This window comes from Bactrocera neohumeralis, chromosome 3, assembly GCF_024586455.1.
Source record: "Bactrocera neohumeralis isolate Rockhampton chromosome 3, APGP_CSIRO_Bneo_wtdbg2-racon-allhic-juicebox.fasta_v2, whole genome shotgun sequence".
Classification (NCBI taxonomy): Eukaryota; Metazoa; Arthropoda; class Insecta; order Diptera; family Tephritidae; genus Bactrocera; species Bactrocera neohumeralis.
This window is the reverse complement of record NC_065920.1, coordinates 59104181-59131391: the sequence shown is the minus strand read 5'-3', so window position 1 is coordinate 59131391 and position 27211 is coordinate 59104181. Positions and strand designations below refer to the sequence as shown.

Here is a 27211-nt window from a genome sequence, read left to right as displayed (position 1 = left end):
TCTATATTACAGGCAGGTAGGATGAACTGTGTAAAATTACTTGAAATACAATTTTTATGGTGAAACTGGTAGTTTTTCGGGTAAAAAATATTTTTCCAAATATTTATTTTTCAAAATAATATATAAAATAAATCAAATATTAGCATATAATAAATAATAACGCGATTGCAGTGCGATTACTTATATAAACCTTGGCGAACTTAAGAAAATATTTTTATTGTCCCAACCAAACCATACAAAAATAAAATATACTAAAAGTTAAAGTCTATTTATAAGTTTAAGTTAGGTCGTAGGGTTGATACAAAATCGATGGACCTCACTTAGTCAGATATTTGTCCTATGTGCTATCTAAAAAACTGCTTAAAGTGCATCACCTCATAAGCACTTATTTAACATGGGCCTAGCTTCTTGTGCAAATTGTCGGTTTTGCGACTTGGAGTCTGAAACTCCAGAACACCTGCTAATAGACTACACAGCAGTCTGTAGACGCAGGAGAAAGGCCCTTGGATTCATGTTTCCAAATAGAGATCACATCGTCTCAATAGCACCTAGCAGTATATTAAAACTCGTCAATTTGCTGGGACTAGTTGAGTCGATGTAAGTTAGGAGAGGGCACAATAGACCCTAGGTCGCGGTGCAATCGTCATATAATTATCTATCTATCACCACATATCATGAACTAAACGTTTTGCGCTTACCACAAGTTTGTTATGGCAGTTAATATCAATCCCAACCACTTCTCTAGGTTCGCAAAATAAAGCATAATCCACAACAGAGGAGAAAATGACAAGTTTATTCCGTCTCGCCTTCCGCCTTACAGCTTTGGCTAAAAGCGTTCGACAAATATTTAGTCGCAGTGCGTGTGAACCTATTAGCGAGATCAACATGCACGTAATCCGAAGCACCAATAACGGTTGACATCGGGTCAGAAGGTCTAGTTCTGGTGGCTGACTAGCGCTTGTCGAATTGACTGCAGGTTCTTAGGTTCAGCGCTGGAATCAAAAAGGAGAACAGACAATCGACTCCCTTTCAAGCGGATGGAACTGATTGCGGAGTATTATACCTATTGCTACTTTGGTGGCAGTCATCTCAGATTGATCGACGTTACTCTGTAACGTACATTTTAATTTTGATTCATCTGTAAAGTAATTCACTGCATCCCTTCTTCAACGGTTTTGCCTCATCTACCAATCCCTCGCAGGTTGTGTTCTTAGGTTCTGTGCTGGAACTCACGAGGACATTAGATAATCCAATCCAGTGCAGTGGTGCTGGCTAGCCTATAAACTAAAGTTGACGGGTAGCTTGAAACAGATCACTGCAGCCCTTCTACAGGGCTTCACCCCACCCACCCCTTGCAGGTGTGTGAGCCAATGACTGCCAATAGAAGGTTACTTCACCTCCAGCCTACTCTCCATATTAAGAAACAGATCACTGCACCCCTTCTACAGAGGCTTCACCCCACCCACCCCCTTGCAGGTGTGTGAGCCGATATGGAACCGTCAGAAGAAGGTTCTGCGATGTAGTGATCTAGTTTGTTGGGAATGTCATTGAAACAGTGGAGACTTTCAGTGTGTTCCTGCCCAAAATATCTCATACATATAACTTTTCATAGTCTAATGGTAGCCTTCGTCCCCAAACGTGTAGAATAACATTGAGTGAAGTTGTCCTATATTGTTTTCTTTATACTATACATATTTATGTTGAACAAATTGATTTCTGACTCATCAGCTGATAACGATATTACCACTTACAAGACCTGATTATTTTCGTTAAAATAAAATGCTGTTGAGCATTACTTATTGCCATAAGTCGAACATTAGTTATTGATTACTCTTACCAGCTCTGCTGAAGGTAAAAATTTTGAAGTAATGGGCCGTCAAGTCAGTATTTAATTTATCGCGTAAAAATTTAAGAATAATTTTGCTGGTCAATAAAGGATTTTCTAATAAAGTGTCGATGTTAAAAAAACCCATATGTTATATTTCGATCGTAGATCGTAAGGAAAGATCTGAAGACTGTTTGACCGCGGATTGGTCACACTTAAACAATGAATATGTTCATTGTGCTCCCAAGCAAGTCTCCTCCAAATACCATTCATCTACTTTATTGATTTGATAAGAAAGTGAAGCCCAAGTATATTTCAGCCTAGCTCTTCAGTTCTTGTCTGAGGTTTTAAAGGCTGTTTCTCCAAGAAGCTGCTTATTTGTTAAAACCGCCGTTATAGCACTCCTACAGCATATAGATCAGCAAATAGTTGTCAAACACATGAATGAAAAATTCCAAACCTTGTATGAAACAATTTTTAATTTGGCGAGAAGTCTTCATGAAATTTAGGCTTGAATTTTTATTATAAATTTTTAAGGCAACGTAAAGTTTTTGGCTAAATTGTTCACATCAGATCACTATACCATATAGCTGCCTGACAAAGAGACCAATCAAAATGAAGTTCAGAGTCAATGGAAATTTTTTCTGCACATAAAAAGCAACATACATACTTCTAAAATAAAAAAAGATTACAGAAGGGGTTGGTAAAGGAACAAATATGTACATGTATATATATTTATTATATTATTATGTTATATATATACATATATTTTTTTAAATTTAATATTGAAAGAGTTAAGCAAGTTCAAGCTAGCAAGTTATGATATCAAAAACATATAAGTTTCTCACAAAAATAAATTAGAATTTCACAAATTCACAAACTCGTCACAAATATGCTGTAAATTCAAAAATTTACGGCTTGACATTAAAAATTTAGTAGTTTTTCTAACAAATGCAGCTTTTTATTTACAATCACATATACATATGTATGTAATATGTATCGTCTACGACTGCACCACTAAGTGCATGATTAAATGCTAATTCATGCATACCTGTGCGTGCGTATAAAATTTTCTTACCTAACGGTAATGCAGGGCTACGCATTTGCATACATGCACATCTTAATTTAATGCGCATTTACAATTGAAAACTTGAAAAAATGTAAATACTTGAAAATTTCGCATGTTAACGCATATGCAGCAACGAAGAAATATATACACACATACTAGCTTGCATTTACACAAACGACATGCAAGCAGTCAACAAATGTGTGCTGATTGGTGGCTGTATTTGTTTGTATGAGTTTTGCTGTGTTTGTTAATAAAAAGTCAGTTACCGACTGTGACTTTGCACTCTGCGTCCAACAAAAACAAGTCTGCCCTCCAACTACTTAATTACATCTGCACATAACTAGCTAAATGCAAAAACAATGCAAACTGCGATGGCGCCTAGTGGTATGCAAATATAAATGCAAATGTATGCATGTGTATGTAAGCAAGTCAGCTAAGTTACAGTTTGCGTTAAGGTACAGCTAAGCTAAAAGCAAGCACTTACTTTAGGTGCTGTGTAGTTGTATCTATATCTATGTTTGTATATATATATATATAAATATTTATATGCATTTTACAACTATGCACGACGCCATATGCAAATAGGCAAATGCAGTTAAACAAGAAAGTTGAAGGGCACATCAAGGTAACGACAGTTACAACAACATTACTTGCAACAAAAACAACTAGTTGCGTGAAAGCAACAAAAATGCTAATTCCACACTTGGCTTATTTGGAATAATAAAGTGCAGCGTTAGGCAAATATTTAAAGCAGCTGCGTTTGTAGCTTAAAGGCAGAGAATATTAATTTTAATATATAAAGTTAAATATATAAAACTTTTGCAGTAAGGCTTGATTGGGGAACAAAATCCGTGCCTTATTGAGTTGATGGTGTTAAGATGGACATAAAATACTTGACAAAAAAAAATTAAATTTTCAATTACACAAATACAAAATTAAAATAGTAAAAAAAAAAAAAAAAAATTAAAAAAATTTAAAAAAAAATTTAAAAAAATTAAAAAAAAAAAAAAAAAAAAAAATTAAAAAAAATTAAAAAAAAAAAAAAAAAAAAAAAAATTAAAAAAAAAAAATTAAAAAAATTAAAAAAAATTAAATTTAAAAAATTAGTTAAATTTGTCACAAAAGATTAAACAAATTTTTGTTGAAGCTAATGTTGATATTCTACAGAGAAAAAAATTAATTTTAGATTAAAAAAATAATGAAAACATAATTCCGTAAAAGTTTAGATTTTCCAAAAATATTGTTTAAACTTCTTGATGAAGCTAATAGCGATATACTAAAAAAATTAAGAGAATAATATATTAAATTAAAAATTGTTACATAACGTGAGAAAAAAATTTAAATTTTTTATTTAAAATTTCTACTTTGAAAATTTGTTTTTAAAACTTTTGATGGAAATCATATTTGAAATACTAGAACAAATAAGACAAAACTTTAAGATTTTTATTCTTTGTTGAGAAGCTTTAATTATTTCAAAAAATTTCAAAATAAACTTCAATAAATACATATTTAGATTTCAAAAACTTTTTTGAACATTTTTTAAGATCTCGGATTTTTGTTGCGAAAGTTTGCAGAAAATAAAATTGTTTGAAAACGAACTTCAAAAAATATTTCAATTTCGAAATTTTTTTCCAGTTTTTTGAATGTTAAAAGAACATTTGTTTTATAAATACTCTCAAATTTTACAAAAAGAAGTGTTTAAAAAATCATGGAGAATTTAAATTTTAAATTTGTTTCAAGTTTTGTTCAGAAAGAATTATGTGTGGGTCATTTCAACAAAAATTTAAATTCAAAATTCGAATCGAGTTGTTTCGTATAAACAAAAGGCATTATTTTAAACAATTTTTTTTTTTGTGGAAATATGTATTTTGATTCAGTTATAATTTCTGAAAAACTGTGCATTAAACTTTCCAGTTTCTAATTTATAATTTCGGAGTAAAATGATTACAAAAAAAAACAATATTTAAAAATTTATACTTAAAAAAAAAAATTAAAATAAATTAATTTAATTTAAAAATTTTTAATATTCTTTATTTGCAAAAAATTTTATAATTGCAATCTTTTTTCTTAAATTTTGGCAAATTTTTCAAACCAAAAAAAGTAAAAAATTTTAAATACATTTTTTTTTTCATTTTCTTTCCGAAAAAAAAATTTAATTACATAATTTTACTTTTGCATTTCTAATGCTTATATGGTAAATAATATTTATTATTAAGGCAATTGTGAAATTATAGCAATTTTTTAAACAAACAAATCAAAAAAAAAATCCGAATTAATTTTCTTAATTTAGTTTATTTCCTTTACAGTCTTTAGTCAAAAGAACATACATACATGACGTTAAGATTCATATACTATTTTCCTATCCTAAAAATATTTTTTACAAGTTGATTTTAAAAATATCCTTCTATTTCCGAGCTTTCAATCAGTTTAGTTATCAATTTCTGCCGGTCGAAGTCCAAAACTTACCAGAACCCATCTTACAAAACTTTTAATACTGACAAATACTTCTAAAGTACATAAAAGAATTAAATAAATATCTTCTAATAGTTACCTGTTGCAAGAAATTCATAGAAAACCTCTCAAATGCTAGTTGCCAACGAAAAAGGCTTTAAGCTTTTCCCCCGTACCACATGAAAGACAACAACTCCTACCGAAACTTCCTCAAGCACTTAACGCCTTTCATCCCGTAAGCATTAGCAAGGGTCTACCACTTTGTCGCAGCATTTAGTAGTTTAGTATTTAAAAGTTATCCAACCACATGCTGAGTCATTTGAGCTAGTCCAAAGGCAGCCTAAACAAGCAAAAACCACAGACTCGTACAAGCGTCCTCTGCTGCAACTGCTGGCATTGTCCTGCCAGCAATATCTGCCTGAGAACATCGACGCCTGTCTTTATGCTCACTACTTCCTGCCTTTTATGCGCACTTTTATCCACCTACTAATCCTTTATGTACAACAAATTAGTCGAAGAAAAGTGAAAAGGTAAAAAGCAAAAGTACCACATCTATGAAAAGATTGTGGCAGCTGGAGTGGCGCAAAAATAAACTTAAGTATGTAGAACGACATCGTTTGCGTGTGTTTGTGTGAAAATGCGTGCACACATTTCCTTTTGATCTGGAATTCTCAGATTATGTGCTTTTTTCTCTCGCTCTCTCCTTCTTCAACAATTTATTTTGTATTTGCAAATCTAGCATCTACTGTTGGTGTTGTTGTTGCCTGCATTGAAGCGCTGGCTTTAGTGCAAGCTTGCCGCTGCTGAATGAGCTATTGAAGTGTTGATAGAAGATACGCTTCTGTGACTCAGCCTGCCTCTTTGTGGTTGCTGTGTGCATTATCACGATGTAGATGTAGATATTTTCGGTATACCCATTACGGGATATGGTGCAATGAGGGACTTTTGTTCTGCAGGAGTTAGTACTAGAGATAGTGTAGAACAATCTATGTGTGTGTGCCGTTCTCTTTTTATGCCTAATACGCATTTTATGCGCTCTTAAAGTCGGTAGGCTTCTATTCACATATTGGAAAAATAAATTTCTGTCCTCAGACCGGATTTATATACTAGATTATGGAATAAAATTTCAAAAACTTACGGCAATTAAATCATTTAGTATTGTTCTGTTTCTTTGGAGGTTAAGTTTTTCAACCAATGGAGTCAAAATTCAGCCTCTCCAACATTATAATGTTATGCAGAGTTCCTAAACAAGCAAACGTATATCGCAAACTCAAAGTCATACAGATTATATGATAATTGCCTTTTAAGTCTCCTCAGTCACCGTGTTTTCAAATATAAATCGAAAAATTTTATCTGGTTATCACTTTATCCTGCAATACTTTCCTCAAAATCTCTCAAATAATCTGTAAACGCTGCTGTAAAATCTTATTAGTTTCCCCGATCTATAATTTGAATATCTTGTTTCATAAGTTAGTAATTTTACAGGCATTTGGATTTCCTTCAATTGACGATTAACTTGAATTTTCAGGTACTTTGATTCCCCAAAACATTTTAGCATTATATTTGAGGTTACAGCTAACCATAGTGACTTTTACTTGAAACCAATCCTTATACGATGGGATACATAACTATTTATTTGAAGCAATTCATATTTAAATAAATTGGCTTATATTCCTTGAACAAATTGGCCCAACACCACACCATTGTTTCAGATAGGTCCTACACCGAATCGATTATTTCTAGAAAACCTTAACACCTACAATGTTGTTACGTACATCTCCTTCGTTAGTTTAGATCCGACTGTTTCATAAAACTGAATTTCTTTCCCTAAAAAGGGGTAAACTTTGTGTTTGGAATAAGTGGCGAGTAGGTATAGGTATCCGAGTAAAAGTATACATAGTATTATTGGAAACTGTTTCAGCACGGATCTATAGATCCTAACGTGTTGAGGAATTATCTTTACTATCGCTTACAACTTCCACTGCAATATAGTATTTTTTCTTTTACTTGTCAGTTCAATCCAGGCGGAAGTAACAGTATTCCAGGGCAACAAGTTCTATACCAAGGGTATATACATAAAAGTATATTGCTCTGAAAATAGTAGTATTCCCGAACAACAGGTTCTATTCCTAGGGTATATAAAATTATATAAGGTGTTTATTAAAATGCGAAAATAATAAGATAATATAGTTTTGCGCTTTTCTTTATATAATAAAGTTTATAATACTCACGAAGTTTTCAATACTTTATCGATTAGCAGAGAAGACTTTTTGCCCGTGTGATCAGAAAGTAGAAACGTAGTTCAAAATATTTGAGAATGCAGTTTTAAAGGAAGACATAATGAGTGAAATACCAGAAAGATGGAAAAAACTTGCATATTCAGCGTAGTTCTGCATTATTCTGATTTATACTTGTAGTAAGAACTTGACCTAACCTTACGAACTCATATTTGTGCAAAAAATCACATGTTACATCGGAAATAGTATGTTAATTAAACTGCCAATACTAGAAACAGAAGCTCGTGAAGCAGTTTATACCATGTCTAATATTAGTAGGTTGTTTTATATGGTTCTTGGTTAACATGGGTTACAGATCAATTTTAGTGACGCAGCTAATTAATTCTCTAAAAACACTTAAAATGGTTGTTTTCTTATGATTTTTTAAACCTGATTAAAGAATGTCTGGATAACGAGAAGCTTTTAGGTTTTCACAATAACCATTCTAACGTATTTTAGAAACCTCTTTGCTTTCTGAGAACAAAAAACCATGAGAGGCATATCCTTACCTGTTCTGAAGCTAGCTTGACCGGCATTTTTTGAAGGATAGATATCTTCTCTGTGAAACATCACTGTTCTTATTAAAATCGCATCGTAATTCTAATAACAGTAGCAGTGAAAATATACCAATGTAAACAATTAAATAATACTAAAAAAACACAGCCAGTCTCCCTTGAGGCCCAGGAAACCAGCCTTTCATGTTGCTGCCTATGAATGAAATTGTCAAAATGAAATTGACAAAACCATTTGGGACAATTTGAGACAACACTTGAGGCAATTACCGCTCAACAAATCGTCATGCACAACAACAGCAGCCAGCAAGGATACCAGCAAATTGCTAGAAGTTATACGCATACTATATGCAGTAACTAAACATAATAGAGGAAAGAGCAGCTGCTGGTCTTTGCCGCTGCGGGTTACAGCTAACCATTGCTCGAACGCATTGTGCTGCATAATAACAAAAGGATGGCAAAAAGATGTGTATGCAGTAGCTGGGTATAGAGAGAATTCTTATGTTGAACTCTATTCTTTATGGGTTATATGCTATTGTGGTGAGGAGGAGCGTTTGCTTTTAACTATAATAATGAGCGCTACGACGCAATTGCCAAAAAATAAACACTTGAGAATTTCCGAGTCGTGAAAAGAAAACAATAAATAAAATAGAATTAATAAAAGGTAAATAAAAGAGATAAACAAAAAAAATGGAGTGGAAAAAATCGTAACAAAATCACAGCGAAATACGAAAATCACAAAATAAATAAAGCGCTAAGGTAAATGAAGTGTTCAAGTGGTTGCTTGCAAAGGTGGAAAAGTGACAGTGCTGTGGCATAAAGGTAGCAGACTATTGTGACATGTGTGATATTAAACTGCTTGCAGCAAACATTTAAGGGCTTGAGTGCTTCAATTGTTAAGGCAGTGAGACGTTTAAAGTTTTTTTCGTTGGCTTCAATGGGAAAATAAAGGATATGTGAATTCAAAAACCCAAAAAAAAATCATGAAAATAAAAAATACAGGAATCGATCAATACGTTTACCACTAAATCTACCGCCACGCATGAAATAAAGGATTTAAAGGCGGTACGCACAGTTGACTGCGAACACAGGACACTTAACTATGCTGTCACATGCTGGTAGGGGGCAAAACCGCAGCATTTGCGAATACAAAAGGCAAAGAGCAAAGCAAATTAGTAGCTATGAGCGCAGAAGCACAAAGAATGAAATAAAGAAACCTTCAAAAAAAAAAAAAAAAATTAAAAACTTCTGATAAAAAAATAATGTACGTAAAATAGTCGCACGCACTGTGACAAAGAAAAGCAAAAACGCTGTAAACAAAAAGCAGCAAATAAAACGAGTGCAACCACAACGCAAAAAACAGCAAATGCGTATGCTGCAAGGATAAGAGCGGACAGCAAATCACAGCGCCTTTGTTGTGGTTTGGCAGCACCATGAAAGCAAGGATATGCCAGAACAACTAAAGCTGTGTAAAAAGAAACGTTAACTTTGGCAGCACCAAAGCTCTAATACCCTACACAGGTGCTTTTCTTATGGCATAAAAGGGTATAAATCGATCTTTAAATAGATTTTGTTGGATCAGTTTGTATGGCAGCAATATGTTATAGAGATCCGATTTGAACAATATTTTTGGAGACTGTAGTGTTGTTTTAGCTAATAATGTATGCTAAATTTCGTGACGATATCTTGTAAAATGAAAAACTTTTTCATACAATAAGGAGATTTTCAGTGGTCAGTTTGTATGGCAACTATATGCTATAGTAGACCGATCAGCACAATATCTTCAAAAATGGTAACTTTGTCTTGGAAAATAACCTATACTGAATTTCGTGAAAATATCTCGTCAACTTAAGAAGTTTTCAATACAAGCACTTAATGTTGGTGGATCAGTTCATATGGCAGTTATATGCTATAGTGGACTGATATCTGCGGTTATCACAAATGAGAAGCCCTCTTGAAGATAAAAACACGTATGCAAAATTTCAGATCAATATCTCAAAAGCTACGGGAATTGTTCATATATATACTGACTGACTGTTGGAAACGGCTAAATCGACTTAGCTCGTTACGTTGAGTTTATATAAGTATGTATAAGGTCTTATCTGATGGATCTACCGGACACAATGTAAAACAAACCAAAATTAACAACTACTTACAAATGTAAAATTAATTAAAAATATTTTCCAGCGGGCCAAATTGTGAATCTAAACCATTCTCAAATGCTCTTAAACGCACACAAAAAATTTTATCGAAATCGATGCAGCCATTTAGGAGGAGTTCAGTGACAAACACATGCACACAAGAAATATATACTTGTGTATAAAGATATAGGACCTCCAAACATTTCTTCAATGTGTTACAAACTTATTGTTGAGGGTATAAAAAAGTTCCCCTTGCTGCACTGCTTCTTGCCCAGTCGCCTGCGCATGATACAGCATTCATTCATACCCATTTGTTCGCGCATTGAATGCGTTAAATGTGGCACGAAACATTTTAATTATTTTAAACGTTTAATAGCGGCAAAGAATTGCTCGAAACGCACACACATATGTACATATAAACAAAACTTAGTTTATGACATGCCTATTTAATAGTGCAAACAAAAGGAGTAGAAGTTGTAAAAATGACAGGCAAGCAACTGCTGGCTGCATTTGTGACGACGAGACAAAAGTGCCAAGATAGTGTCGCATACACAATGAAGTACCCAAAGCACACACACACACACACAAATAGAGGCACACACGCACATTAATCTACTGCGTTGCAAACAAAGATTTAATGCTATAGTAAAAGACAAAAGCTTTTGAGTGCTAAATTTAGCTGTGTGCGTGCGTATTGAATGAAGTCCTTTTAACAGGCGTTTGCGGCCGGAAATGAGGCACACGAAAATACACAGCAACTTACGCACATACACAACTGAATGCCACATAAAAGCTGTGACACGAAAGCGATTGTGTGCAGTTTGGTGTGCGCGCCTGCGTTAAACGTAGGAAATCATATCTTCCCGTCGACATCAAAAATCATAATTACGCCATTTACGCTGTAGTGCGGGGCGCCCTTCATGAAAACGCAATTGAAGGCTTCACCCTGTACCGCCTTTGTTGCGAGCCTAAACAAAGCTATGCTTTGGTACACAAACAAACTTTCCATTTACTTTTGAGTCTATTTGTCTACTAATGCGTTTAGTGTTTTGAAAGAGACATTAGTTTTCACTGTGAAGGTTAGTGCTTGCACAGACGCATTGATATTCATATCTCAGGGCTTCGACAAATGTATTAATTCTGCGCAAAGTTATTAGCTTCTTTAAGAAGAGCTTAAATTTTATAGTTAATTCATTAATGCTCACACAGACACTTAAAAGCTCTGAAAACTCTCTACAATTATTTAGATATTGTATTTGAGTACTAGACACTAAAATTGCTTACCCCCAACAGCCACTTAAAACCTTTGAGTAGCTCAAAAAAGTATTACATACTGTATTTGATTATTAAAGACTAGATTTTCTTAACGCTAACTTGGTTTAAAGAAAGATAGAGCTTTTGTTACTCTGAAAATATCTTCAAGTGGCAATATTTTATTTTTATATGTATGTAGTATTTAGGTACAAGAGATTACATTTGCTTACCACTAAAAGCTCTAAAAAAGCTTTTTAAAGATTTAAAATAAAAAAATTACATTTGCTTACCGCTAAAAGCTATTTAAAAGCTCTGAAAAAGCTTTATAAAATTTTAAAATAAAATATTTCTTTCGAAAAGCTTTATCTACTGTATTAGAAAACAACACACTCGATTTTTTATTCCTAAGTTATTTTAGAGAAATTTCGGGACTTTTCTGCTCTAAAAGCACTTCATTTAGCCTTTTGTTCAACACCAGTTCTAAGAGTTCCTCATAACTTAATTGAAGCAAGGTCAGAAAACCTCATTTTATATTAGATGATGGATGATGCAGTCCTTGTTGCTGCAGAAGTTTTTTCAAGAGAGCATAAAATGTACTTACCAGTGTTTCAATAGAAGTTTAGAAAAAGCTTTTGATACTTAATTAGCAATTAACGAGTATTAATCCCTACAGAGCAAGACTTTGATTTCTAGTAAAACCCATGAAAAGCTGTGATAGAGAAGTCTAAAAGCCAGGAACAGGCTTTGATTTCTAGTAATACCTATGAAAAGCTGTGAAAGAATTACCTAAATTATGCTAAAAGCTATATAGGTCTATAATTATATCGGAAAACAGGAGACCAGTAGACTTATACCCTTATAGCTTTAGTTTTGGTGAATCAAATAAAACCCTTCAGTCTTGTTATGAACTCTATGGTTTGCATCTGGTTAGAATTTGCACTACAACTGAGAAAGCCAACAATAAGTACTGTAAAGCTTTCAAAACTCAAGTTATAATGTTAATAAAGTCACATGTATACATGCCTATACTCAAGAATTCTTCTAAACTAACCACGCTTAGTTTAAATGGCTGATCCTCCAGGATGATGCAGAGATCCCACTTAAACTACTATATATCTATACAATACTTTGAGAAGCCAGATGAATTTCTGTAGTCGGACATTAACTCGATAAAGCGGCTTCAATCTATCACAAAGAATACTTGTTGTTGTAGCGGTAAAAAATTTTCCCGAAGTAATTTCGAGGCATACCGGGTTAACAGTTCTTGGCCGGATAAAAATCTGGGTCCGTTCCGGTTATTTAAAACCGACTGAAAAATCCGTTCGCTTAGATCCGAATGGAAACTGAATGTCTAATACAATGTTCTCATTTACAAATTTTTTTAACTGACAAAGGCGAAGAACATTTGAAAAGAGAGTGTTGCGGCGATTTTATCGCAATTTCTTTCAAGCAGCTAATACAACAGTTAGTACGTTAACAACTATTGAAAGTCGAACTGTGCTGGGAGAGAAGAGCTCACTAGATCGCTCAACTTTTAACTTTGCGTCCGCACAGTTGCTAGTATCTCGCATGCGCTTACTAAGCTCAACTGAGACTCTAAGTCTCTAGCAGCGAACCGCAAGAAACCAGCGGATCTCCTAAAGATTCCTGGAAATGCGCTGTGATCAGACACCCAAACCAGTCAGCATGAAGTAAATCAATCACGGTATCAATAATTTATCTTGCTGAAGTTGTTTAATAGCCTTGACAGACGCCAGCGTTAATCCGGATTAACTGCGCATTTAATCAGATCCAAATTTGTAGGTGACAGACGGCAGCTATGCGAGTTTGAAACTCTCATAAACAGCTCATTGTCCTTTTTATAATATTTTCAATGAAAATTGATAGAAGATAAACATTACGGTTGTTAGTCGACCAATTTTTACCAAACCATTTTTTATTACAAAAACATATAAACACATTATTTTTAAAACTGTATCATAACATAGAAGTTTTATTGATATTATATTGAGAATTTGATAAACAGCTGTCAGGGTTGCTTGTATTTCATTCACAATAGATGAAAATTGGCCATTTTTAACAATGTTGCCAACGAAAATCTCACAAACTCCCTAAAATTTTGAGAGTTATTTTTGGATTCAGCAACGGAGTTAGCTGTGGTAACTCCTGAATTAATCCCGAAAAATGCAATTAATCTGGTTTAACGCTGCCGTCTGTCAATGCTATATGACACTCGACGACTTTTGATTCCTCCCTGGCCTGATTTATCCTTTTCCATAGTAGAGTTTACAGCTTTCGTAGCTTTTCATTTGACTAACCACTGTACTGAGATTTCAGCTAAAAAGTGGTATAAATATAATATTATTTCTGGATAAATTATCGCTTCAGCTTTAACAAATGTGTAGTAAATTCCTGGAATCTTCGTGACATTTGATCGCTTCGCAGCGCTGTCGATGTAAACTCATATGCAGGTACAATTTAAAATTTAATTTCCATCGCGGGTTTCGTGGAAATACAACAAACTTAAGGGTTGACCACAATATCCTTTTATTAACCACATCAAGTGTGCGCGAAATGTTTCATTATAAACAGGAAATTATGCCACCCAGTGGTGAGCGTGAACAGGAACAAATATCAATATATGTCTGTACATACATATCTATGCACGATAGCAATGTGCATATGTTGTTGGCGAGTATATAAGCTTATATGCATACATATGTATGTATTTATTTTTATATACATACATATACCTATAAGTATGAAATTAATTCAAGATGCGTGACAAAGCGACAGTTGACGTATGGGCATCTTTCGCAACGCTTCAACTACCGTTATAACGCACATATACATACATATATACAAACAAATATACCTTGAAGTCTGCTGTCAGGTCCTCGAAGTGCAGAAAATTGAATTCAGCCCTCGCAGGCTGCACTGTTCTTTCCAGGAAATACGCACAACATAACGCTCGAAGACATAATAATATCGTCGCCTTCAAAAATGATGAAAATGTATGCGCTAAAAAATGGGGGAAATTAAAAAATGAAAATGAAAGTGAAACGAATGTGATTCGCTGCGGAACTAAATGCTGAAATATGGCAAATGGTTGAACAAACGGAGCGCAGTCGAAAATTAAAAGAGACGCAACTGTCAAAGAAAGTATCTTAAAGTGACAGCTGCCGGGCGGGAAGTGTATATTATCATTTGTTGGTCTATCGTGTATTTGAGGCCCAAAGGTGGGGTGTGCTGAGATGTCACGCTGTAACGCTATAATATTTAATTTCATAAAAGAAAAGTAAGTTATTGATGTTTGTTTATTTGAGAGGAAAGAACGAAGAGTGAGAGAGTGACTTTCTGACCAGGTGCAAAGCGGATGTTGTTTGCGAGAAGTTTGCTGAGGCTGGGTAGCACGCTTAACGGTAAACTGGATGCAAAAATATTAAAAATTATTCGCCAGGTGTTCGGGGGGGTGAGAACTTGAAGTAACTTGTGGCAATAAATTTATTATATCCGTAATAAAATTCTGATAGAATCATAAAAAATTAAATTATATTAAAAATAATTTAAATAAACCCAAAAAATAATTAATTAGTACTTAAATAATGATTACAGGCACATTATTGTTATCTGAGTAATCATTACACGCGCTTTTTCGCACTTACACCACAGCAATTTAACCATTTTAACGCTTTCCATACATTTCTTCACTTGCAGTACCGGCCGTGGGAAATTTCACAGATGAGTCCGAGCAACGTGCCACGCTGCCACAGGACACACGCGAATATCCATTACAAAGTAATGACTATCATCATGGCCAGAAGAACGGCCTGGGCAAGATGGGCACCATGAATGGCGGCGGCGGCAGCGGCATGAATGATGGCAGCATGGGTGCAGCGGCAGGCGCTGGCCTCGGCTACAACAATGGACCGCAATGTAAGTGACACTGAAATTATAAAAACAACGAGTCGTGGGTGAGAAAAGTGTAAAAATTAGCAGCAGGCAGTTACAGTAGTTAATGATAAAGTAAAGTACAAATAAGAGGGGGAAAAAAATAAAAGATAAAATAAATAAAAAAGGTGCAGTTAGTTGGCAGAGTTAAAAAGCATTTTCATATAACAATTAAGTGCGCGCTTGGCAAATAATTGAAAACATTATTTTCCCTTTAAATATTTATCTTTAATTTAATGACATGAAAGGGTGGCGCAAATTGCAAACGACTACATGCAAACACACATATGAATATACATAAATATATATTTTCATATAAGCTCGCCACATTATATATTCTGTATAATGTCTGCATATTTCCTGCCAGCACCTAACTGCTGCTTTCATTTACTACACTTACATATATATTTATACATTTATATACATACGTATATCTACATTGTGTATCCTTTCATTTATTTGCCACAGTAATTGCCCCGCGTCCCATCGATCAGGAACCATCGGAGAAATTCTCAATTGGTATTGTTATTGTTATTCTAACGGTGATAATTATTTTCCTCGTTGGCGCCATATTCTGCATTGTAACGCGTACGAAGCGTGCACGCGGCAGCAATGTCCTGGACGCATTCCAATATAGCTTCAATCCGAATACGCTGGGCGGCAATGTGGATAAACATCGACCCAATGGCGGTGGCATTAAGGTAAGTGCTATGCACAGTGCTCACGCAGGCACATTTATATAGACACTATTAACATGCGGGTATTTTATATACATGCGTACGTACTTAGCTATTTATACGTACATATAGTATTAATCGACATATGGATATATTCATATACATACATATGTGACTCAATAGTTTTATTGCAGCTCTGTTGACTTCGCTGGCGTTGGTTCTATAGTGTTTGCTTTATAGGAATGCGGTCATTCCATTTGATTTAATTTAACTGAGTTATTAAAATTAATAAAAATTAAATTAAAATAATTAAATTAGACTAATTCAGAATAAATAAGATTCGAAAATTTAGCATAATAATACCTTACCTAATTTAAAATAAATAAATTATTATTAAAGTAAGCATTACTAAATTAAATTAAAATACTGTGTTAATTTAGTGCTCAATAAGTTCAATTGACATAAAAAATCGTGTCAAAATGCCGGAATTAATTACAATTAAATTGAAATTGTTTAAACTGAATTTGGCCAAATAAATTTTTTTAAATTAAACTAATTTTAAATAAATTTAGTTGCATTACTTTGACATTGAAAAAAATTTAAAAAGTTAACAAATAAATCGGATTAATTAGGATTAATGAAACAAACATTAAATTTATTTAATTTAAACTGAATTCGGCCAATTAAATTTTTTAAATTTTGAATTGCGAAAAAAAATTAAAGAAAAAATTTAAAACATTATTTGTTATAAATAAATAGCTAAGATTTAAACAATTAAAAAAATTACTTAATTGAAGTAAATTCACTAAAGTAATTAATTTAATTAATAAAATTAAAATTATTTAAACTAAATTAAATGATATGGAATTGATTTTCACTAAGTTAAATGATTTTAATTTCTGGAAAAATACAAATTAAACTGAATTCAGTTAAATCAAAACTATTGTAATTATGTTAATTTAAATTAAATCGAATTGCATTTCATAATATAATTGGACTTAATTGAAGAGGCGTAGATTTAATCAAAGTTAAAACAACCAAAATAAATTGCAAGAAGTTAATTAAATTAATTTGAATAAGTTTATGCAAATTAAATTGATTAAACTAAGCTAAATTAAAGTTTTTCAATTAATATAATTTAAGCGCATTAAAAAATTTAATTACAATTAATTGAAATGACTTAGATTTAAATAAATTGAACTGCATTCAGCTTAATTCATTTTTCTAATTAATATAATTTAAATAAATTTTGAGTGCATTAAAATATTTAATTACAATTAATTGAAATGTCTTGGATTAAATTAAATTAAAAGAGTTTGAAGAAATTAGTTAAGTTCAGTTTAATTAAATAAAATTTAGTTGCATGTAAATTAATTGAAACTAAATAAATAAATTAAATATTATGAATTAAACTAAATTAGGAGAAATAACACTTTATTTATTTAATTTGCTTTAACATAATTAATTTAATTAATGCGATTAAATCCAATTCAATAAATAAAAAATTAACAGAAGAAAATAAATTAAATTGACTTATTTAATTAGTTGAATTGTATTAAACGAAATTAAAATCAACTGATAGAATTTAATTGAAATAAAATTTACAAAGTAAAATTTAACTGATTTTAACTATATTAAACCATATAAGATAAATTTAATTTTAAATTTTTAATTCAATCAAATTTTGAAAATTTAAAAGAAATTGAGTTAATTTAGATTTAATTAAATTGGAACAGTTTAAAAAAATTAATTAAATTTAGTTGAATTAAATGAAATTAAGTCATATGTAGATAATTGAGGTGAATCCAAATAATTAAATTAAATATCATGAATTAAACTATACTAAACTGAATTAAGGTAAATTGTGCTTTAGTAAAAAAAAAAATAAAAAACAATTAAATTAAGTTGACTTAATTAAATTAAAAATTAATTTAAACCAAATTAATATTTAAAAAAAGTAACAAATTAATTTATTATAATTGAGTGAAAGAAATTAAAGTAAAGTGACAAATTAATTTAATTAAATGGAATTAAGTCATATTAATAATTGAAGAATCTTAAATTAAATTAAGAATTAATTATTCACTTAATTAAATTAATTTCCATACAATTGAGTATAATTGAGTGGAATTAAGTGAAATTAAAGTAAAGTGACCGAGTTTTTTTTTAAAAGTTGTTATTGGGTAAAAGTCAACTAATTTATACTAAAATAAATTATATAAGATAAAGTAAATTATAAATTTTTAATTAAGATACACCAAATTTTGTAAATTTGAAATAAATTGAGTTAATTTAGTTTAGTTAAATTTCGTTTTCACCCTTTTTAAAACCAAAAATACTTAATGTCATTATTTTACTTTTTCTATTCAAAACTTTTTCATTTTATTATTTAGCTTTTAACTATACAGTTTTTTATTTTTATTGGAACTTAAATATCTTAGACCACATAAATTATATATTGTATATAAAAGACCAACGTGATTATTTAGCCAAGTCCGTCTATCGTACACATACAAACTAGACCCTCAGTTTTTTCAGATATAATTCTGCAATTTTGCACACGTCCTTTTCTTCTCAAGAAGGCGCTCATTTGTCGAAATCGCCGATATCGTTTTACTATAGCTTATAGCTGTCATAAACTAAACGATCGGAGTCAGGTTCTGGAATGTGAAACATTTTTATTTGACATGATATCAACACCAAATTTCGCTCGAATTTTTAATTAAAGCAACGGTACATTTTTTGAAGAAATTGTTCAGATTGGATCGCTTAAACAAATACAAACTTAACGATCTGCATCATGTGCTTGTATAAAGTACTTTTTTATTTGATGTGATATGTTTACCAAATTCGGTTCTGATTATTGCCTTAGACAGTGGTGCAATCTCTGAGTATAACATTTAAATCAAAGAAATATAGATAAAAATCAAGAGAAGAAAAATCTTTTTATACCCTTTCATGCTAAAAAAATTCACCTGTGAAGGTTATTGTAGCTTCTTCGCAACCGAAGATAATGTTTTTACTTACTTTTTATTAATTTTTTTTTTTTAATTTTTTTAATTACATCAAAACTTTCAAACTTTTCGCATTTACATACAATTAATTTTACTTTGTTCCATTTAATTCCATAGAATTTCTTCTATTATTGTATCTACTACTTCTACGCTGTACTTCATACGGTTTCCTGCCCCATTTTATTTCCATGTTCTATTTTCTTTATTACCACTCTTGTTGCGCTAGTTATTACGATAAGCAGCGCTCTTAGTTGTGAACACACGTGGTGGCTTGTATATGACCAGCGCTTTCTACCCTCGCTGTAGAGAGTATACTTTACTTTAATGCATTTTAGTGGCTTTATAGTGGTAATTTTTTTTTCTTTCGCTATGCTCCACGTTGCACTACTTAAGTTAAGTTCGCAGGATTAAGCACTGCATTAGCTTCAGCGTCCAAAGTTAGCTAATGACAATATTGTAGAAGTGAAAAGTGACAACAAAAAATTGTGTAATGTTAGAATAGCGTTTGAGAATTTTTATGATGGATAGAAATTGTTGGAGAGATTAGCTGCTGGCGCATTGATTGACTGCATTCTGTTGGAATGGCTGTTGGAATGCTAAGCTAATTACTTGAATTATACTCAAAGAGAGTTAAAAGTGAGGGCAGGTTAGTTTAGGTTGTGTGACAAGATCGAACCAAAAACGGAAAGCACTTGGATACGAGCCCCGGACCATCGTGATAGCATAAGATTGTTAGTATTATTCAAAACGACTCTTAAAAATCGACAAAGCGTTTTGAAAGAATATATTTTGAGCAGCACCGAAATGTGTACTATTTATTTAGTATTCTCTTAAGACTAACTTTCTGTTTCTTACTTCTATTTATACTAACTAGTATGTTTACTTATTACTAGTTGATAGTTTGTCTAAATACAGATTGTATTATTTGTTTAGATTTGCTTACATATACATATATTGTTTGCCTAGATACATTTGCTTTGTTTTAAGATAAGGTTGTTGTCGTATTCAAACTAAATGTTGTTTTGATACTTGTTTGTTTAGGATGGTTTGTTGTAGTGATAGTGCATTTCAATTGTTCCAACTCAAGGTTGTTTCTGCATTCTGTTTACTGAGAAAAAAGGTTGTTTCGAGGTTTGTTACTATTATAAGGAATACATTCCTTAACTAGCGCAATATTTTTGAGCAGGCTTCAAAGTTTCTGATATAAGATATTTTCTAATTTTGTCTAAATATTTTAAGTTAGTTTTTTCGTATTTTATATAGTACGAGTAGATCTCTACACCCCAATTTAGTGTTAAGTTCCTGAAAAGTATTGCTCCATTAATTTATAAAACAATTTGCAATACTAACCTTCCTAATATCAACTTCGTTATTTTCTTTCTTCTTCTACATAGGCCAGCGTCGATGATAATGACTCGATTGGCAAGAATAGTCTCTATCATGAACCTTTCAATGTGAATATGTACACCAGCGGCGTTAACGGATACGCGGCCGTAAATGATTTACAATGTAATATGACGCCCGACTATACAGGTATGTACAGCTAATACAAACAATCATATAAAACTTTTAACACATAAACAGTACAACAACTACAAATGTAATAAAATACAACATAAAGTAAAAGGCAAAAGTATAGTGTAAACAGCAGGAAAATCGTTGAACCGCAGGCACCACAATTGGGTTGCTTGGTCGGTTACTTTGGTGGAGTAATAAGTGGTCAAAACAAGTGATGGGGGGCATTTCGAAATGTTAGTGCTGACACATTTCGAAAAAGGGTGGAAATATTGAAAGTAAAGTGTGGAGTAAAGTACGGCAAATAATTAAATGGAAAGGGTAGGGCATGCGAAAGGCAAAAGTGGCAATAATGGCAGCACGTTGCAGCTGGGGAAGCCGCAAAGTGCGTTAATAAGGTGTTGGGTAAGCATATGTAATGAATATGTGGGTGCATAACTACAAATAAATATATGAAAATCATATATAGAACTTCGGCATTTGGGTTTAGACATTTGTAGTTTTAGAGTTGCCATCAAACAGTATAAAATAATATTTTACTATTTCCAATGTCACAAAACATAAAGTTTTTAGTTATTATTTTATTGAAATTATCTTGTCATCTTATGTCTCATAATCCTTAAAAAAATGACCGCTGACGGTCAGAAACTAATTGGCAACCCTTCCTGAAAGCCCAAAAAGTTTATTTACGATAATTTATCTTATAAAATATTCTGTTTTAAAAATTTCGAAAACTACTAATCATTCAAATTAAATTTTTTGACGATGAGGTCTTGAGATGATAAAGTTTATAATAATTTTTATTGACAATTTCATATTTTATATTTTTTAATATTTAAAAATATCCGCTGACATCCGAAAACTGATTTGGCAACTCTTTCTGTAGCTCATAAACGTTTCATTTCAGATAATGCATTTTATAAGTTTTTTTTTTTTTTTTAATTTCAACTATTGTCAATTAAAATAAAAATTCCTGGGGTTGGGTTCGATAGTAGTCGAATAATGCTTTTCAATCTCTCTCCAAGTTCATAAGCCCTAAAACCACTACTATTAATTAGACACTGTGTTATAAGCCATAATTCATATTAAATTGATAAGGTTGCGAGGCTGATTTCCCTGAGAAAGCTCAAGAAGATCGCACATAGACAGCTGAAATTTCGTTGTTTGGTTATCGAGGGAGTGTGAAGTGAGGCTTTCCTTGAATCCATATATCCGAAATTAAATCATATCTCCTCAATAACGCTCGGTAGCTTCCTGGAATTCATAAGAGTGCTTGGGTCTTGTAAAAACGTGTGGTAGAAGGGAGACATAATAGGCCTGAAGTCTGAGTGCAAGTCACAATTCATTTCTATTATTCTCACTTCAACTCAAGAAAAAGTTAATAAGAGGACTCCAGATGAATCTTTGTATACTCCGTAATTTTTTCTTGAGTAGAAAAGTAGAAGATAATTTATACAGGTTACTTATTCTCTCTTTTACTCAAGATAAAATTATGGAGTAAAAATATTCCTCCTGGTTGTTTTTCATACTTTTGTTGGAAATATCTGATGTTGAAAATTTTGAACTCACAATGAGTTTTAAAGTGCTTTCTTTTATTCCTGTTTGGCGCATAGTTTTCGATGATCAGCTGTTATTACTCGTTCTATCACTTCTGCTAGACTCTCTAGCCTTTTGGAACCAACTGTTCCTAGGATTAATGAATTATTTTCCTTTAAACTCTTTTCCATACTCTCGAAAGCTGTACAGAAACGGATCTTGTCTTAGAATGTCAGAGTGTGGATGTCAAACACCTAAATAACACAAAATCTACAGTTTCTCTGTATTTCCTAACCCATTGGCAACTCTTCCACTCTAATAATAGCAGTTAGAGGCGGAAGGTTTCCATATGAATCAAAGTAACCTTGCATATGTTGTACGTACGGAAATTGCCTTTAAAGCAATACAGGTTACTTAAAGACAAATGATTAAGCAGAAGTTTTTACCCACCACTGCGCCCCTGCCTTGCCGTGCATTTTGTTAATCTGTAGACTATTTACTCATCTACGTTTTGTGCTCATTTCAAACTTCTCAACCACTATCATTCAATTAACTTTACCTTTCTTCGCACCTTCAATAAACACATGCCACCTTGCGTCTTTATTTTCCAGATGTACCCGAAGGCGGCTACGCCGTGCCACACATGCAGGATTACATGCCCGCCACAAAGATGTCTATGGCTGGCGGCGGTATTGTCGGCGGTTATGTGAATGTGCGACGCACACCACCACCGCCGTTGAGCGCGATTTTCCCCCGACCACCGTCCGTGCCGCCGCCACCGATGGAGAAGTACTACGCCACCACAGCGATATTCAAGCCAATCAAGGGACCCTCAGGCGGCAGCAACTGCGGCACAGTGGGCAGCAATAGTGGCGGTGGCAGCAGCACACACAAATCCGGCAGCAGTGTGGGCAAGTGTGGCAGCAATAGCGGCATCAGCAGCAGTAGTGAACACAATAACTACGATGACGGCATGGGCACCATGAATTCACAATCAACAGCGCCGATGTTGAATGCCTACAATGGTGGCGGCGGCAGCGGCGGCGGTAACGGTGGAGTAGGTGTTGGCATTGACTCAATGCAATTCCAGCGCGCTAGAACCTATAACTTCCGCAGTTATCCAGACAATCTTTAGTTTGAAACATTGACGTTGCGCGGCGGTGTGAATGGCGAAGGCGACAGCGGCAGCAGCAGCGGCGGCGGTGGAGTGAATGTCGACAGCGTTGACGTTGATGCTGAGGTCGGAGGCATTAATGGTGGTGTGGGCATGTTGAATGCGGGTAACCGTTTGGAATGCGTGAGCGGTAGTATTGGTGGTGGTCAGAAATATATGCGTACGGGTTTGATCAGCACAATGCCGAAGAAACAACAGTTGCAACAGCAACAAAAGCAACAACAACACCTTGGCATCGGCGGCACGATGTTGGCAACAGCGAAGCCCAAGTACAGTTTAACGCTGCTGAATGTGAAAAATCACCAACACAATAACAATAATAGCAGCAATATTAATAATAACAACAACAACAACCACAACAGCAGCATGGGTAGCGCTGTTGGCAACTGTCAGTTGCATCCGCACCGCAAATCACCACATCCGCATCTACAGCCGCAATACGCTTACTGCCAACAACAACAGCAGCAGCAACAACAACAACAGTTACTGCAACATCAGCACTTACCACAAAGCAAACGCGAACAGCAGCGGCAACAATTGTCACAATCATACTATCACCCGCCACCGCCGCCACGTCATCAGTTACGTGTTTTGCGGCTATCGTCGGCACCCACTGGCGCGCCCGAAGTCACAACATCAACAAAAGTAACAGCAAATGCTGCAGCACGACGTGGCGATGGCGGCGTTTCTACTGGTGCAGGTGGTGTTGGTGATAGAAGTAGCGGTGAATTCACATCACGCAACTCTACACACTTAGAGCAGTCGCTGGCGTTGACACCCACCACGCCCATTGCTGCAACAACAACACCAAATACAAACGATTGTAATAAACATTTAGTTGGCACAAACACAGTGGCGTGTGATGATAATAGTAGTGATGATACATCGGCAACACCGGTAAGAGATGCATCTGCCGCAACACTAACAACAAAAACAGCAACAACAACAAGAGCAACAACGCCAACAGCCGAAACACCGACCGCGGGCGCAATGTCAAATGTTTTACAAGGAGGAAAAGAGCAACAACAACAATTATTACAATTACAACAACAAAAAGCAAATAGGCTGTGGTATCATTGATGAAAAACCAATAGATTTGAGGTAAGTTACATAGTACATATGTATATGTTTGTTGAGGTATAGGGTTAGTTACAAATAACTTTTGGTTATTTTATAGGTTAGGTAATTTATAAGAAAATGCTAATTTTGGTATTTAAAATCTTTTTTCATAATTTTGGAAAATTTTTTGAACGAATTTTTGGTGTTTCCTTTAACGACTTTGCCCTAACAAGCAATTTTGGGTTGCCGTAAAGAATATCGGAAGTTGGAATAACATTTAATCCAAAACCATCTTCTAAAGTTATTCCAGAACATGGATTAATTTTATGAAAGATATATCATATTTTTTAAATTTGTCAGATTTGAAACTACGGTTTCTCAAAATCTTGAAATCACTATCCTACATAATGTAAGAAAGAATTTTTTTAAAGATTCTTTGGCGAGTGTTCTGAACCTCATATCTAAAGAACCTATTTTGTAAAACCTCTCTCTGTTTCCTGAACAGATTACATGTCCTGTATATGGCCTATGATCTATTCAGAAAACAGTGAGGGGTACAGAGAGACAATCCGCCATATGTTCTCCTACAAGTTCAGGCCATTATAAAAAAGAGATATAATTTATTTTTATATTTTTGATCAAATTTTATTTAATATTGCATTTATAAGATGAGCGAAATGAACAAAATTTTTTTTGATTTCGAAATGTCCAATATTATACTATTTTTCGGGTTTATCTGCAGAATGAAAATATTGTTTGTTGCGTTTTTGAAATTCGCTGTAAGATTATTATAAATTTATCGAAAAGTAATCGTCTTTCATTAAAAACATTTCAAAACAATTTTTGTGAAAAGTGATTTTTTTCTTGTTTTATGAAGAATATATTTCATTTTTCGGGTTTTTGAAAGTTTTTGCGTAAATTCTGTGATTGTCTCATTAAAAATATGAACAGTGAAAGTTTAGAAATGCATCTGTTGAGCCTAATTTGCTTCCAGCGCGTTATCAGACCATTTTACTAGTTGATCGACGGTAGGCTTTCAGATGGAGATCATCTAGAATAAGTCTTGACATTCATCTAGTCGATATATCCATTTCTCTTTACATAATAAGAGAATTTCTGCGAATGTGTCCACTTTTTTTTGGTTTTTATGGTTGTCTTAATATTATGGGGAATCTAAAACACTATGTCCAACCCTTCTTGTAAATTTATTTTCAAATTATGAAAAAACGTTCTTCTGAAATATTTTGGTCATGATATCTATTAGAAAAACATTCGGTACAATTATAGACACCATAAATGTCGCAATGGAAGTAGTCTTATAAGCGATCTAGTCTAAAATCAATAAACTTGGCAGTAACTCAAAACTTAAGATACCCTTATCCTCCTGCTTTCACTGAATTTTCTATAGAACTTAAGAATTGAAACGATTTGTTTTCTTATCTCTCTATTTTCAGCGCTTATCTCTCTTTCTAAGCAAAGGCAGCAGATTGAAAGCAATACGCCAGTGAATTCTACGATTAGTACATAGCACACATAGACAATTCTTTTGAAACATCACATACCATAGATCAAAACAGGCGGCAGTGAAGGCAAAGGATACACAGAAAAAATGGCTACAAAAGCAAAAAAACATGTAAGTTATAAGCCGAAACGAATAGAAAACTTGAAGACACCGACAAAAAACAAAAAACTAAACGAACTGCAGCAAGAAAAAAATACGTGAAACAACAAAGCAACAAATAAAGAAAATGCGTGCGAAAAGCGGAAAAGCAAACTCTGTAGAGAACAAACGCCCACTGAACAAAAAAGAAACCAAAACCCAAAACAGCATACACAAGCAAATATATAGCGTAGCACAAACCGTTAGAAACCCAAAATCAACAGAAAGAAAATAATAGCACGAAAACGAAAAAGTGCGGTTAGAAGCGCGAAAGTGAATTAAAACTGAAATGCCAACGAAATTGAAGAATTACGCCTAGAAAGTAGCCAGCAAAGCAAATAAGTAAATGATGCACTGAGAGAAATTGCAAAAGCAATCACAAAAGTGCATGAGAACATGAGAGCGTGTAGCGAAAGCTGTACGAAAACGAAAAATTTACTTGTAAATATTTAGTAGCAAACAGAGTCGTGAGTGATTTGTAGATTAAAAAAAAAGAAGAAGAAAATATTTGAAAATGTAATGTAAAATGATAATATTAGCAATATTTGAACGACTCGCTCGCTTTTTGGTTGCACACTTTTTGTTACAAGCTGATTTTGTTTTAGCTAAATTTTAACGAGCATAAGATACTACCGAATTTAAGAGCAGTAAATGAGTAAAAACATGTTAAGCATAAATAATTTATGCAAGTAATCAGTAAAGTAAAAGTATTTAAGATTCAGTAATTGAAAAAAATAAAAGCAAAAATGAAAACCAAGTGATTTAGCGCACTCAAACACTATTACAGGTAAGATTTTAGATAATACTATACACCGAACGGCATACATAAAGAAATATACGTATATACACTAAAGCGCGTAATAAAAGCAGCTATGTTGAAAATTAATAGAACAAGCATTAAAAGCAATTTTAAAAGATTGAAACTGAAATTTGTAAAAAATTCAAAAAAAAAAATATATACAATTAATAATAATGAATAAAAATATTTTCAAAAAACGAGAAATTACCTACACCGCGATAACAAAGTTTCCAAACTTTTTCAACAACTGCGAACCGGCTTAAACCCGAAATTATTATTGAAATTGTACGCATTGATA

At 33.3% G+C, this 27211-nt stretch overlaps 2 protein-coding genes across 2 annotated transcripts in view; both read left to right on the top strand.

Moving 5' to 3' along the window:
* LOC126751956 (uncharacterized) overlaps positions 1 to 23371 on the top strand; it is a 157274-nt gene extending 133903 nt beyond the window's left edge. Inside the window, exons 9-12 of the mRNA XM_050462435.1 lie at positions 15246 to 15464; positions 15948 to 16180; positions 20565 to 20703; positions 22833 to 23371. Coding sequence (XP_050318392.1) covers positions 15246 to 15464; positions 15948 to 16180; positions 20565 to 20703; positions 22833 to 23356 — 1115 coding nt within the window. The 3' untranslated portion in view covers positions 23357 to 23371. The remainder of the gene's footprint in view (positions 1 to 15245; positions 15465 to 15947; positions 16181 to 20564; positions 20704 to 22832) is intronic.
* Positions 23372 to 23450: 79 nt separating this feature from the next.
* On the top strand, positions 23451 to 26349 carry LOC126751957 (homeobox protein 5-like). The gene is made up of 2 exons (XM_050462436.1): positions 23451 to 24496; positions 25909 to 26349. The coding sequence occupies exon 1, from the start codon at positions 23489 to 23491 to the stop codon at positions 24473 to 24475; it is 987 nt and encodes a 328-aa protein (XP_050318393.1). The 5' UTR covers positions 23451 to 23488; the 3' UTR covers positions 24476 to 24496; positions 25909 to 26349.
* Positions 26350 to 27211: the final 862 nt, after the last annotated feature.

Excerpts from the sequence above, each read along its gene's own strand:
- LOC126751957 (XM_050462436.1), top strand. The coding sequence starts at position 23,489 with ATGTTGAATGCGGGTAACCGTTTGGAATGCGTGAGCGGTAGTATTGGT.